General features: G+C 39.3%; 1 protein-coding gene across 5 annotated transcripts in view; it reads right to left on the reverse strand.

Annotated features, from left to right (window-relative positions):
• LOC127620210 (protein CBFA2T1) overlaps positions 1-16332 on the reverse strand; it is a 95170-nt gene that overhangs the window by 43556 nt on the left and 35282 nt on the right. Inside the window, exon 1 of one of the 5 annotated variants that reach the window (XM_052093348.1) lies at positions 1801-2085. The exons of 3 other annotated variants lie outside the window; for them this stretch is intronic. In XM_052093348.1, coding sequence (XP_051949308.1) covers positions 1801-1810 — 10 coding nt within the window. In that variant the 5' untranslated portion in view covers positions 1811-2085. Of the gene's footprint in view, positions 1-1776; positions 2086-16332 lie in introns of those variants that run through there. One more of the 5 variants, XM_052093350.1, reaches the window with a different exon arrangement.

Genomic DNA, 16332 nt, shown 5'->3' on the forward strand with positions numbered 1-16332 from the left:
GAGGAACGAGCCAAGCTCTGCTCTGCGTCGAGAGCTCCAGTCCCTGTCACAGATGGACGGCACAGTGTTTGGCACGCTGCCAGTGAGTGAACAGATTGTCTGTGGCGGCTGCCTGGAGGAACGGTAGCTCCAGTGAAGATGGGTGTCCGAAATAACCCAGTGTCAGTTCTGCTCAAGTGTCCCTGACCTGGCACACGTGTCTGCTTAAAGCTGCTTCTTCCACGGCTTCCCAGAACAATTATACACATACTCACACAATGTATAAACACAAACTTTACACAAAGCCACATATTAACAAACACGTTTTAAGCACCCATTTGAAAAGTAAACATTGTGAAACCAGACCACCACCACATTGAAACCAGACCACCAGCTGCCATGCATTGAATAAAAATAAATTAAAACTGTCATCATTTACTCAGCCTCATGTTGGGAAAGGTGAAATGTTTGGGACTGACAACCTCAGTCCCCATTCACTTTCAAGGCATCTTTTTTCCATACAATGAAAGTAAACTGTTATTTTGTCCATCATCTTCTTTTTGTGCTCTATGGAATTCATAAGGGTTTTCAACAGCATGAGGGTAAGTAAATTATGACCGAAATTACATTTTTGGGTGAACTATAACTTTAACACATAGGGAGCACAAATTCAGAACTGAAGAACTTACAGTAAAAGTAACAAGTCAAAAAGAAACAACAGTAGCATAGTTCCATACACAATGTTACATGTGCAAATTTAGATGCAAACAGAAAGAGAAACAAGGAGTGGATGGATGGAGAGGGGAAGACGGAGAGCTGGGCACCAGACGGGTAGGCTGGCGGAGAGGTAGTGGCCAAGGCACACAGGAGAGCAGCAGTGCCAACAGAGCTTGCCTCACAACACCATCTGTGAAGAGGAGCACTGCAGCCTGCACACACACAGCATGCCAGCTGCCCTCTGCAACTCTTCTCTCATACTTTCTCTCTTTCAGTCTGTTTTCTTCACTCCTATTTTTCTCTACTTTAATTTTTTTCTTCCAAAAACAGACCTCTGATGTTCCTTAGAAACCACTTTACAGTTAGACAGGTAGAGATTGCGTTCCTCTAGCCAATCAGAGAGAGGCCTCAGCTGTATATGGATTGTTCACATGAAATACTTTTGGGACTGTTTACATGTGTGACATGCTAAAATCCATCTAAAAGTATTTAACCAGCATTTTGCATTTTGTTTATGACCTCATATTAAAGTAACTGAAAGACTACATGGAATATGTTTTATATATATATATATATATATATATATATATATATATATATATATATATATATATATATATATATAATTTTTTTTTTTTGTACATTTAAAATGACCTATGCAAGGCAAACATTTATTAAAAATGGTAATGTGCATGGTGACCAGTTACAGGTCCTAAATTATACATGTTCCCTTATACATTTGTATACAATTTAAACTAACATCTTGATATTGATTAAAAAGAAAGTTCATGGACATGTTATGTCAACTAACCACATACAAAACTTCAGCGGATCTCACACAACTCATAATCAAATCACAAATGCAAACAAGGAAAAACAACAACAAAACAGCACATTATTGGAATATGTTTTCTGCAGATTTGCTTCTTTTTCCCATCAGCAGCCAACAAAAGCAACAACAGCATTAAGAGTTGTAACAATGTTCATTTGGTTCAGCATTTAACATTGTATAGTATTATTTTGTACTTCCACATACTTGCATCTAAACATACATGTGTACACAATTTCCCTCAGTCTTACCCTTTCAAAGCTTTCCAATCTCACCTGGCATCATAGATGATGGGACCAAACCAGATATCACAGAATTCCGGTTATTCTCTCTATTTCTGCCTGTTTTCTTGTAACTTCATCTTTTTCCGTCTTTCTCTGCTATGTGACCAATTCAAAATGTGGGAGAAAGTCAAGCCGCCTGTCTGCCTGCCTTGAGAGCCGGAGAGGGGCCAGATGGAGACCTGCCTCTCGCTCTGCTCTGCTCTGCTTCCAGGGATGCCCTGCACTAACGAGGGCACGTGTGGCCGCTGGGGCCTCGCGCAATCCTGCACACTTACTCACGAAGCCTGTGGACTGAGACAATGACAGCTAGACCTCATGCAAATGTGCACACATGCTCCACGCCTCCTCTGCTGACCCCTCCCAGCTGACGTGCGGCAGCCACACACAACACAGCATGCATAAGAGAGCAAGAGGGTTTGCAGGATAGATAGACATACAGACAGACAGGAAGGTAGACAGACAGACAGACAGACAAATAGATAGATTAATGTATGGTGTAGGTCAATGTGCTATGAATGTCTCGTCTCATATGTTCTGAATTAAGAATGCTCTTGCAAAAACAACTCACTTCTGGTCACCTGGCCAATCTGAGTTCAAACACATCTGTTTCTGCTTAACCAGTTTCAGTTCTTACTTTACTACTCCATTTAGATCAAATGAGAAAATTTTTATCTGAGGTTGACAGTGTGTTTGCTCATGTTTGAGATTATCAGCTTCACTTAACAACCTCCTGATTTATCTATCTAAACATTCACCATGTTGATGCTCGAATGCTTTATATTCTTCCAAAATAATGGCATCCGGCAGCCCTGCCTGCATCCATCACCCTCCCTCCATCCTCTTTGTGCAAGAAACGGCGGGAACAACCTCATTAAAAACAATAAAAATCAATTTGGAGAATCCAACAAAGGCATGCATCTGTGCTGCTGTGTTTTAAGTCTCTAGAGTAGCGATCTTCCCCCCTCCCTACTCTCACACTAGTTCTTATTCTGCTGTCTTTCTCAGATTTGCTGTTTCTCTCTCCCCTCCCAGACTGTCATCACCGCATGTGACTAACATATGTCTGGGCTTTCAGGCCCTGTCAGGTTGGTGGCATTTCTCCCAGCCTCCTTAAACAGCAGATGAGCTCCATGTGGAGGAAACACTTCGGAGAGTGAAAGGAGGAGGATGAGGACGAGGGGTGGAGAGACAGATTTTCCCTCTTTAATGGCGAACCTTCTCTGTCTTTCTGCATCTGCCACCAACCCATCTATCCACACTGGGGGCTGGACTAAGTGTGGCTTTAACATAAAAAGCGTTCGCAAAGATGCATTTTGTCTCACAGAGATGGACAATAACACAATACTCAGATTACTTATAATTAAAAAAAATGTGTCTACCTTCAATAAAGAATTCTTACTGGTTCTGTCAAACAAAGTTGATTTGTTTAACTGGTTAATTACAAATGTTACCAAATCTCTAACAATGCATCATTTTCTCATTAGCTTTCTTCCTGGAGCTTTAAAAACTGAAGTTAAATGCAGTGCAGTTATCAAAATGATAGAAGTTATATTGAGCTACAAGGTCTAAGGACAACAACTCTGCAATACAGACTGATACTTTCAAATGCATATTATTTGCCCTGCTACAAATCCAGGCTGGTCTATGCTGGTTAGTGCTGGTTTGGTGCTGGTCTAGCTGGTAGACCAGCATAGCCATGCTTTTCGCCAGCAAAAACCTGTTAGAGTCATCACCAGAGCAGCATCCCTTGCTGGGGGACAAGCACCCAAAACCCAACATAAGCTGGTGATCAGCAATGCTGGTCTTTTCAGCAGAATTATGCTCACTATTCTTTCAAGAGCATAAACATAATTGAACAATTCTAGAACTATCACTAAAAGCTTGGGCCACATCTACACTAATTCATTTTCATTTGAAAACATTTCAGTTTTGTTACGTCGTTTACCAAAGTATGCGTTAATGGAGAGCATTTCCAAATGTTTTGATGGAGGAAAACAACGTTTTAGTGTCAATGAGATGGTGTAAACGACCTGAAACGGTCTTCAAACTACATTTTTTGACGTGGACATTTATCTTAGTACAGCAAAAGTGGTGATGGGCTTACGGTGGTGAAAAATTTCCATGCGCAAATTTTATATGGGGTTCAAGTTTGGTGAACTCTGACAAGCAAATTTGTAGCATTGAACAATGGTAATTGCTTGGCTTGGCAGTGACCTTTGTGTTGGCAGTGTTATGTAGCTACACTGAATCTTCACAATGGATGAGCAGATCATTGTAGCGATGAGGTTCTTTGTAACTTGACTCTTCCATTGTATAAAGTGCATAATAAAAAAGGCTGCTTAACAAGTAGTTTTTGAGGGTTTTCAGGGTTTTCAATAAAGCCAATCCCTGTCTATTCCGCTTGCATCTTAGCAAGTACATTTCCGAAGAGCTGCTACATCCATGATTTTATTGAGAGGCACATAGCAAACTAAATATTCAGGCTTTTCTGGGATTCTCTTCCATCCCCTCCCTCCTCTTAAACCAATCTGACAAGCCTTTCAGAGTCAGTGTGAAGAGAATATATTTTCATCCCTGCTTTAAGAGTTGGCTGCATTAACAGACTGAAAGAGTCGAAAGAAGACAATGCGAAAGAGCGTGTTGAGGGGATTCCATTGGAACAACTGTTTTTGTTTAGCATTGGAGGAGCAAGCAAAGGAGCTAGCCAGCAGCACCAGAATATGTGACATCTTCGAAAGCTCCATGAAAAGCTAATAATCTGCAGGTTTATTCAGCAGGGTATTTTCCTACAAGGTGAAGGTCCCAATGGGAAGGGCGACAGAGTTGGAGACATGTAGTGTCCCCACTCACCCAGCACTTTGACCTATTCTGGGAGTTGACAATGGGGGAACCGATGTCTTTTTTAGAACACTGACGCTGAAAATAAATCTCAAATTATTCTTGTTTTTCTTGTGCATTGTCTAATCCTCAACCCAACCTAAAGGGCTTGATTTTTCACACAGCTGGAAGCCATTAGAGCTCTCTGATGATCAGTTCATAAGCAGGGTGGCTGAGCTGCAGAGGCAGAAATGAGCCCGAAAAATAGAAAGAGAGAGAGGGAGAGAGAGGCAGAACGAGGACGCAAAGGAACTGTGGAAGGAGAGATGGTCATTAGACCAGCCAGTATGTTGCTGTCTCTCACAGAAACCCCAAAGGTCACAACTGCCCAGTAAGAGGGTACGAATTGATAGAGTAAATTGTTAAATTACTGTCATAGCCGCAACACACTCAGACAGCAGAAAACACATGAAAATATTAAATTCAGGAATGAAACACAGGAAACATATAGCGTTCAGAGGTGAAACATTCAGATTTCATCATGTTTGATATGAAAGTGGTTACAGTATGTTTTCATCTCATGTTGACTGTACTTGTTGTCAACATGCCAGAATCTTCCATGGTAACTTCCTCATCTTGGTGCTATTCCCAAAAGCAAGTTCAGCAACTAAACCTGGTAAGTTTACTCAGAATGAGTGGTAAGGATGTCAAAAGTACCAGTATTTCGGTTCAAAGTAGATCCTAAAATAAAAAAAGTTGTCACAATACCAGTGTTTATGCAGTACCAGTAGTACTGAACACCGACTCAATACGATACCGGCATGCTGTCTGACAGACACAAGACTACTTTCAAATGCTTACACACGTATTTGAAATATTTGGGGAAAAATGTCTGCACCATTAATCAATTAAAATCTTGATAGGTCCTAGTTTGACTATCAAACCACAAAAGAATGCAATTTAATTAAATATTCTGTCGGCATGTGCTGCGTGCTTTACAGTGAATGTGTGAAGCCGCTAAAATTACTGCATTAAAATTATCAGTTGTGCTGTGCGTGTTGTACAAGGTGACAGGACAGAGCCCTTATTCACTGTGAAGTGTGTAGTGCATGAAGAGTATGTTTATATAATTAAATTGCAGCAATTTCCACGTTGATAATCACTGGCCCATTTCAACAACTGCTTATCCGGAGGATTGAAGCTACCACCAAAAACACACAAACTGAAAAGCTTGATTCAACTTGTGATATAAATAGAGTATGCTAATACTGTATAGTAAAATGTATTATTCACATATATTTAAAATAATTTATATATTTAAAATAATAATCATTATAATAATAATGTTTAAGCAGTTTCTCAAAAGCAAGAGTGCCGTTGAACTAAATAAAAGTTTTATCAATGCTTTAATTTATTCTGTTGAATTTAACTTTAAAACAAAAAATAAAAAAACGTAAGATTTGGGGAAGAAATCACATTTATTTAAATGCTTTTTATTGGTACCTGACCTCTGATTTTATGATATATGTACATAATCCAATATAATTTTATATGAGCAAAAACCGGCACATGCAATTATTATGGCCTCTTCTCCCGTTTCATATTGCCTGTAAACTTTACCAGTGTTGTATCGAATTATGTTCCCCCATCGGAATCTGTTCCACCCTAGCCCCGATGAATTATGGGGTTATGGTAGGTAGGGTAGTGTAGGTTAGGTTTAGGATAGGGTAGGGAAGGGTTATGCTTAGGTTTATGCATGGGGGAACACATTCTGACAGTGGAGAATGTTACCGTCAGATACTGTTCTCCCTACACAGGGGGAAACAGAGTTCAACACAACATCAGCGTTATTACCAGCATATAACAAGTGTTGTGCTCATACTGGTTACATTTCGACATTAAACCAGAGAATAATAAGCATGTTTTTGTTACTTATGAGCATTTTGCTCAATTTGCTCATGCTCTGTGTTGTCTGGGAGAGGCTGGATGTTAAATACAACTTTGATGCTGCTGTTTCTGAATCGCAAATCCAACGATTTGTGCGATGATGTCAGCGTAAATAAAATGGCTTGTTTGATGTACTGTAGCGCTAGGACATGACACCGTTGTTTAGCAAATTCAGCACACTGTAATGCTACTTGCCGTTTTGGAGAGGATATTGATGACAACTGTCGGAGATCCTACGTATAATTGAAAGAGGGTCTATTAAAACAAAACTCCTTCAGCAACTGTGGGAAATGGAACATGATATGATGCTTAGTTTTTAGAAACCCAAATGTTAAACTGGTTACATCAAATGGTATTAAAAATGAAAGAACTGTGGGAAAATAAAAGCACAGTACACGGTAAAATACCAGAACATTTTTCCTTAAAATAAAACAAATAATGTAAACCTATCTAGGCTTTTATTATATTAATAGAATATTAAGTTTAATACCTATTATGAAGTGCAAACAAATAATATAATGGCCAACCTATTCAACAATAATGTGGGCGAGAGAGGTCTAACATAAATGTTGAATTAGGCTTTTACAAGTACTGTAAAATGTTTATAGTTTTAAGTATTTAAAAACTCACTCATTGATTCAGTATGCTTTCCGCCAAACAAACTCTCAGCCCTAAACCGATGCAGCCCTTATCACTATTAATGCTCATTGGCAGTAATTTTAAACTTCAAGTTCTGCGTAACTGCAATATTTCTTCTTAAAGTCTGTTTCAATGGTGACTCATGGATTCTGCATCTGCTGAGAATACCTTTCTGAGTGAATATGCACAAACTTTGAGTTTCAAACTCAGGGTTGAGTGAACTAACCCAAAACTGGTATTCTGGAACCAGTAACCAATGCTTGGTTTAATAAACCTAGAGTTCAGAGTTTGTGTCAGGATATGCTAAACTTGCTTTCTGGAACAGCCTCCTGCTTAACATCTTAGAGAGTTTCTTCTTGCCACTGTTGCCTTTATTTTGCTCACATTTTGTAAGACACTATTCTTTCAAATGCAGCTCTAGAACAATATATTCTTTAAAGTGCTATAATAATTAAAAGAAACAAATTAAGGTGAAATGTGTAATTTTACTGTATTAGCATCACCAAATAAAATTACAAAAATAAACATTGTTTCCTATGTTACGAACCTTAAAAGGTCTAGGGCAGATACCGTAACATTTATATATTGACGTACTGCTGAAGGTGAGATGTGGTGGAAAAATACATGACAGGGTCTTATTGAAGGAAAAGATAAACTGGACTTAATTTACAACAAGCCGAAGCCACTGAATCCAGTCAAAGGAACAACAATAAGGTGTGCTATGTACAAAATAAGTAGGTGAACAAATAAACAATAAATGAGAAAAGAACGAAATGTAACAAAACAATCCCTAATCTAAACCTGATCTATCCAAAGAAAAGGGTAGAAAATAAACCGAAAACTTCGGTGCACACGGCACCCTAGTTAAACTACCTAACAAAACAAAAATACAGGGGTTGGTGCTCACGTCTTACCTGGTGTGTCTAGACAGTCATTTGCTACGGGTGCAGTGTATATCGCGATATACTGACCTGCGTTCTCTTCCCACAATGTCCGTTGTTAAACGATATCTCAAGCAAATGAAAAGGTAGACATACACATCAGAACTAAGCTCACATAACATGTCTAGTACTAAAAGTACAAAGAACAAAACACATAGCACACCACTCAAGTCACAGGCAGAGCCATACACATACTCATTTCGCTACAGAGAGAGCATGAATGAACGCGCCATCCTTTTAAAACCAGCCAGCGGCCTCCAATTAGTTCTCAAGTGCCGCCTTAACGATGACTGACGTTCGACTCAGCCAATTACAGCAACCTGCGAGCAGAAAGAGGGAGCTAGAGACAGAGAGAAGACAATGAGCACAACAACCAACACGTGCAAAGTACACTAACGTGCACAGAACAATGAAAACGAACACAAAACATGCGTGGAACATAACACCTAATACACCCTCCATCTGCCATTGGTTGCTCAAACAGATAAACTCACACTATGTGTTAAGCCAATGGTGCTGTGTCGAGGTGGCCTGGATCGTTCAAACAAACAGATCAATATTTAAAAGCGCCACAGAGAGCACATGCCAATCACAGTGTTTACAATTTTTGGGGAAATCTACCTATGAATGGTTTACTTCTAGTAGTCTCTCAATATTAAGGAATAGGAGAATGTATTTTAACATTAATAGAAAAAATTACACTTTAAATTTAAAACAAATATTTCCAGGCAAGTCACATGAGCAACTTGCCAATTGTGAGAGCTCAAAACTCAAAAGAAATGTCTCTGTTGATCAATTACTCCCACTCGTGATTAATGTTTGCACTTGTAATCTAAAGCCATGGTGAAATCTTCCATAAACTGGAGACAGCAAAGTAAGAATATGTTGTATGATTATAAATGGACATGTATGTGGAAACAGGGTTATGCATAAGCTAATGTTCCATCCGGTTTTCCGTATGTGAACCAATATTTTGTGTGTTTTAATATTTGTAGCAAATGGTGCATGTAGGCACCATCACTTTTGAACTACCTTAGTGTTGTAGGTCTGCATCATGAAGAAAAGAAAAAAAGCAAAGCAAGAGTGTGTGTGAGTGTGTGTATGTGTGTCCAATCCAGGGCCATCTGTCCATTCTGCTGTACCTGAGTCCCAGAGCAAGCTGTGGCTGAGGCCGGGGCCAGATCTGTGTACCGCAGCTATTCATGACTTTCCCAATTCACCTTTTCAGCATGGCAGCTCCACAGAGTACATGCCAATCAAGCTCAATGGTCCCCCTTCGAGCCCCCCATGATGGCAAAATGATCCCCCTCTCCAAAGACCAGACCTAACGTCCTTTAAAGGGTGCTACTATCATCCATATTGGTTCACCTATACGTTATTTTTAATAGCTAATCTAAAGAGCACGGTGGCCAATGGCCAAAATAGGCTATAAATAAAATTTAATGACAGCAGTTAAGATGTACACAATTGTTTTATTTATTTAAATAAACATTAATTTATCTATAAATTTATCGATAAACTGTCTTTGACATTGACATTGATGTTAGTAGATTTGGAACTGACCACTTTTGTCAATTGGCCACTGGGACACAGTTACGCCAATAATGCCAAATGGACAAAAATCGGGCAATTAATTGGCCTGGCTAATACTGTATATCAATCTATAACTGAATTTGTGGCTTGTTTGAATTGTATTGCAGTATAGAGTGACACAGGGAGTTGTGCTGATTCATGAAAAGCATGTCGTCACTCACAAATCAGCCCTTTCATTTGGACCAGTGCCAAGCCTTGCTCTCAGCCCAGTCCACAGCTGTCTGACAGCCAAGCTGCTTTTCCTCACTGCAGAACAGAGCATGTTTCACTAGGCACATTGTATATTGTAAAGTTTGATGATATTTTTAATTCTGTATCATCTCATGAATAAAACAGAGATGGATGTGAAGATGTTGGTGCTTGGCCAATCCCTTAGTTTTTGCACACTAGGTGGTGCTAGTAATACATACTTCAGTTATTACACCCTAATAATATGCAAAATACAAAAACACATAGCGAGTGACAGATTCATTGTGTCTGTCTGGTTAGACATTTCGATAACGAACAAGAACTCCCGCACACCTACATCTCTGTCTAGCACGTTTCTAAATCCTGATCAGGAGCTGTTCAAATTTCAGAAGAAAGTCCAGATGCTCAAACTGACAGATCCAACAGCAAACACTGAAGAAAAAAAAAAGATGTTTCTGCTTTAGAAGGGTTTTGTCTCCTTTTTCAAAAGGGAGGACACCAGCTGTCCCAGCATATGTTAGATTATGTAATGCAAACATATTGTAGATACAACAAAATAAAAAATACAAATGTATTTGCATTTGCTCACAGAAATACTAGTGCTTGCAAGTCTGGAAAAATATAGGTCCCACTTTATATAAGGTGTCTTTAACTACTATATACTAACATTAAAATCCATACAATACAATGTACTTAATGTGTAACTTTGTGTTGTTGTACAAAATTCTTACAAGATTCACATTTTCTGTCACTGAGGTTGAGGAACAGGTAGATTTAGGGTAGAGTAAAGGGTTTATATTAGGGTTAGTGTTAAGGGTAATGGTTGGGTTTCACCTAATATAAAGTGGATCCAATATATGTTTAACTTTTAGGTAAATTCACCATCCCCTGGAGTTGCGAGTTTGAATCCAAAGTGTGCTGAGTGAATCCAACCAGGTCTCCTAAGCAACCAAATTGGCCCGGTTGCTAGGGAGGGTAGAGTCACATGGGGTAACCTTCTTCATGGTCACTATAATGTGGTTCTCGCTCTCGGTGGGGCACGTGGTGAGTTGTGCGTGGATGCCGCGGAGAATAGTGTGAAGCGTCCACACGAGCTATGTCTCCACAAAGTTGAGATACATTTTCAGATTTTTCAGAAACTTTTAATGTTAAGTGCCTTAAAGAGTAGAATGTTTACAAAAACAAAATAGATAGCACACATATGGATAAAATTATCTACAACAAAAAGTTAGAATGGACTCTGTACAGTATGTTGTTGCTGAATTAACTGCAGAAGTTTCATTCTTCTGCATGTTAAAACTTACATTGGTTTAGAACAATCCCTAACCAGAAAGTTTGAGAAATATACCAATTCAGTGCTGCCTTGCAAGCATGATAAAAACAATGCACTCTCATTAATTTTGTTGTTACTTTTGGTATCCTTATGACTGAATAGTACAAAGAGAGAGAGAGAGAGAGAGAGAGAGAGAGAGAGAGAGAGAGAGAGAGAGAGAGAGAGAGAGAGAGAGGGAGAGGGAGGGAGTGAGAGCAAAACAAAACAGGAGGAATTTGTCAGTGGGACCGGAGCTGGCTGAGCGAGAGATCGAGCCCAACAGGAACCAGTCATTCCTGGCCCAGCCCTTTTCCACACAATGGCCTTTAGAATGGAAGGAACCACAGGCCCGGCAGAGATAGCCCACTGTCAGGAACCAGGACGGACAGGGCCCGGCCTCCCCGGGCAGGATGTCGCTGCCATGGTGCCTTTGCGGCCCTGGTATCCACGTTCACACACTCTCCCCCCTCCAGTGGGCCGGGAAGTCAGAAGCCCTTAGGGTAGACAAGCTTACGGTCTGACCTCCACTGTCCTGGTTCAGAGGCCGGACCCACTATCAGGCTTCTGCAGGATCCGGCAAAGGAATCAACAGGCCGCCGCTAAACATCACACTCTTTCCCTTCACTGAGGAACACCCAACAGTCAAATTAACTGATCTGAGATCAGACAAGCATGCTAGTGGACTTAAAAACACAACACATTTTTAATGGCTGATACTAGGACTGATACTATTAAATTTGGCTGACGATTAATTGTGAAACAAATAATTGTGTCTATGATGATTAATTGTCTGTATTAGGGCTGTGACAATTAATTGTCTCATCAAGGGCTTTCATATAAATTAAAAACTTTCGAAAATGAATGTTTTAAAAATCAAAATATTTCTAAATACTTAAAATATGTCTCTCTTTTTGGTCAACTTTAGTTTAGGTCAATTTTACATTTACGCTTGTTTTTTGAACTCGTATATTTTGAAATTGTTTAAATAAAAATTAAATATATATATATATATATATATATATATATATATATATATATATATATATATATATATATTATTATTATTATTATTATATTCATATTACATTTTTAATATACTATGCAATAGTAAAATATTTCTTTCTGATATGAAGAGCAGGGTGGCCACTGGCCAACATAATACAGATTTATATATTAAGATATATCAGGGTTCCCATACACTTGGAACCATGAATTTCATTACTTTTCCAAAATTTCTCCCCTTTTTGCTTGTGATTACTTTATAAGGATTTTTGAAAATCATTTAATAGGGATTGCACTCACAGAGAACAATATGTAGTCAATGAAATTTATTAAAGCTGAGCACAATCAGAAAACATTTATTTAATACAGAAATGTCATGATTTTTTTCATGACTTTTTAAGATTTTATTAATTTCCATGACTTTTCAAAGCCCCAAATCATAATTTTTTAATTGCCTGATATGTTTTACATGACCATGGTAATCCTGACATATAATAAAGATGTTGTACTTGCACATGAGATACACACACAAAATTGCTGACATTAAATGTAAAAATGTACATAATTTTAACAAAAAATTAACTAATTGTTTTTTTTAAACAAATCATGTGCATTCTGAAGACCAGACTGACCAACCAGGCACTCACAGGGTGACAGGAAGTCTTCTAAACACCACTTACATCTGTCTTCTAAACAATACTGTACACAGTCCCTGGAGGAGTCGAGCATGGATTTCACAAATGTCATGCTGTTAATGAAGCCACACTCTACCGATTAAATGGATAAAACACTCCCAGCATCCTCATTAAATATTCACTCGCCTGGAGGAGGAGAAAGGTGAGGACGGACCAAGCTGTGATTCACTTTGTGTCCCAAGTAGACCCCAAGCATCTCTCTGGTCAACACCGCTCTACTTCAGCACACCTTCGACCACCAAGTACCACCAGCAGCCCCCGGCAGTTGCTATGACAACGGGCACTGCAGATATGAGGTGAGCAGCCCCGTCAAACCGCAGAGGCACTCAGAGCAGAACATATTGTGTATGTACTACATGCTAAATAAAGTTACCATCACTACTAGAAAGAGAAAAAATAGAGAGGACAGCATAGACAGAAGAGAAAGAGAGACTCTTTGCTATTAATAAAATACATAGCGAGCTGCTATATATAGTGCTGGATGAATTATGTTCAGCCTTTCCTGAATCAAAATGGTCTTATGTCAGAGTCGTAAAACTAAAACAGTCCTCTGGCATATGTGCACTATTAACATCACTTGTCCATTGCACAGAAAGCCTCTAAGCCACTAAATAAAACCCACATATGGCATAAAGGCTGAGTCTGGAAAGGAGAGAGGGGGCTAAGAGACCACGCTACTCAATTCAGGTTTCACATTCTCCTCTCAGCTGAAGGAAGCAAGCGATATAACACCCTTTGTCAACAGACAAAAGAAATGCAAATAATCAAATGAAAAAAGAAAAAAGGGAAAGAGCTTTACCTCACTTTGTATATTTATTGCAGGTCAAAATTTTGCAATAACAAGGCACATTCTTGTTCCCACTAACTATATATATATATATATATATATATATATATATATATATATATATATATATATATATATATATCAGTCTAATTAATCAATTAACAGACGTGGTAATTTCTGGTTTTGTTTTTTCCAAAATCTACCAACAGCTTTATGATTAAATAACTTTATTTATGCCGAAATGTAGATGTATCAGATAATAATAATTTTATGGATGCATTGATATGGAATGTCTGGGCCGATACCGCTAACCAATAATTCACAGCTCATTGTGGCCAATACCTAAAATAGAAAAAGTAAGAATTTGTAATCCTTTATCCTGGAACTGCTAGCTAATTCATTAAATGCTTCTCATGTGAAAAATACGTGTACTTTAAAAGCTAGCAATTTGGACATGCTGCTATTTAAGGTTTGGCAGATGTAACATGAACCAGAAATGTTCCTATAAAACAAAAGTATGACGATTTCAATTAGAAATAAATGAAACTGCACTTGCATATATTGTATGGTGCCTATTTATATGAGTGTTTCCGGTAGGGATGGGCACGAGTACTCGAGTACTCGGGTACTTGGACGTGGCCGCAATGATCGATCATGAAAATGATGATCGATCGTGATCACGCATGATGTGACTTTTCACTTAATTCGAAATTCAGTGACAATTACCTGACAACTAAACACAAACGTGTCAAACAGGGAGCTTATTTTTTATTTTGAGATTGATTACGTTGTGATTTTGAGGGTCCATTGATTGTCAGAGACGTCTCATAGCAACCAAACTGATATATGATGCTGCAATGCTATCGTTCGATAATCAAAAGAGAGTGTAATTAACTGTGTTTTGAACACCTGTCTCTTTGTCACATACACTCACCTAAAGGATTATTAGGAACACCATAATAATACTGTGTTTGACCACCTTTCGCCTTCAGAACTGCCTTAATTCTACGTGGCATTGATTCAACAAGGTGCTGAAAGCATTCTTTAGAAATGTTGGCCCATATTGATAGGATAGCATCTTGCAGTTGTTGGAGATTTGTGGGATGCACATCCAGGGCACGAAGCTCCCGTTCCACCACATCCCAAAGATGCTCTATTGGGTTGAGATCTGGTGACTGTGGGGGCCATTTTAGAACAGTGAACTCATTGTCATGTTCAAGAAACCAATTTGAAATGATTCGAGCTTTGTGACATGGTGCATTATCCTGCTGGAAGTAGCCATCAGAGGATGGGTACATGGTGGCCATAAAGGGATGGACATGGTCAGAAACAATGCTCAGGTAGGCCGTGGCATTTAAACGATGCCCAATTGGCACTAAGGGGCCTAAAGTGTGCCAAGAAAACATCCCCACACCATTACACCACCACCACCAGCCTGCACAGTGGTAACAAGGCATGATGGATCCATGTTCTCATTCTGTTTACGCCAAATTCTGACTCTACCATCTGAATGTCTCAACAGAAATCGAGACTCATCAGACCAGGCAACATTTTCCAGTCTTCAACTGTCCAATTTTGGTGAGCTCTTGCAAATTGTAGCCTCTTTTTCCTATTTGTAGTGGAGATGAGTGGTACCCGGTGGGGTCTTCTGCTGTTGTAGCCCATCCGCCTCAAGGTTGTGCGTGTTGTGGCTTCACAAATGCTTTGCTGCATACCTCGGTTGTAACGAGTGGTTATTTCAGGCAAAGTTGCTCTTCTATCAGCTTGAATCAGTCGGCCCATTCTCCTCTGACCTCTAGCATCAACAAGGCATTTTCAGCCCACAGGACTGCCGCATACTGGATATTTTTCCCTTTTCACACCATTCTTTGTAAACCCTAGAAATGGTTGTGCATGAAAATCCCAGTAACTGAGCAGATTGTGAAATACTCAGACCGGCCCGTCTGGCACCAACAACCATGCCACGCTCAAAATTGCTTAAATCACCTTTCTTTCCCACTCTGACATTCAGTTTGGAGTTCAGGAGATTGTCTTGACCAGGACCACACCCCTAAATGCATTGAAGCAACTGCCATGTGATTGGTTGATTAGATAATTGCATTAATGAGAAATTGAACAGGTGTTCCTAATAATCCTTTAGGTGAGTGTATTTTAAACGTCCTTGCCCTGTGTGCCGAAATGTTTGCGTGATGTAACACACACCTGCATCTTGATGAAATTAATGAAGATTTCCACACGAGATTCCAAGTTAGAAGTCGACATAAAGTGTCATTCTGTTGGAATTTCCCAAGTTGAAAGGTGGAAATTTCGACTCTACGGGTTGGATGGAATGCTTCTTGAATCATTACAGCACCAACAATACAGAGCATCACGGCTTTCCTCACAGGAGCTAACACATACACACAGACATACACTCGCATGCGCGCGTACACACACATACGCATGCACACACACACATGCACACACACGCATGCACAAACACACACCAGGCACGTGTGGCAGTGAACTTGACTCTTCAGCCAAAGATGTTTGTCAGATGTCATTGCCCCTCGAGTACTCGATTAGTCCGAGTACTTGAGTACCGTAATTTCCGGACTATTG

Source organism: Xyrauchen texanus, chromosome 26 (genome assembly GCF_025860055.1).
Source record: "Xyrauchen texanus isolate HMW12.3.18 chromosome 26, RBS_HiC_50CHRs, whole genome shotgun sequence".
NCBI classification, from domain to species: Eukaryota; Metazoa; Chordata; class Actinopteri; order Cypriniformes; family Catostomidae; genus Xyrauchen; species Xyrauchen texanus.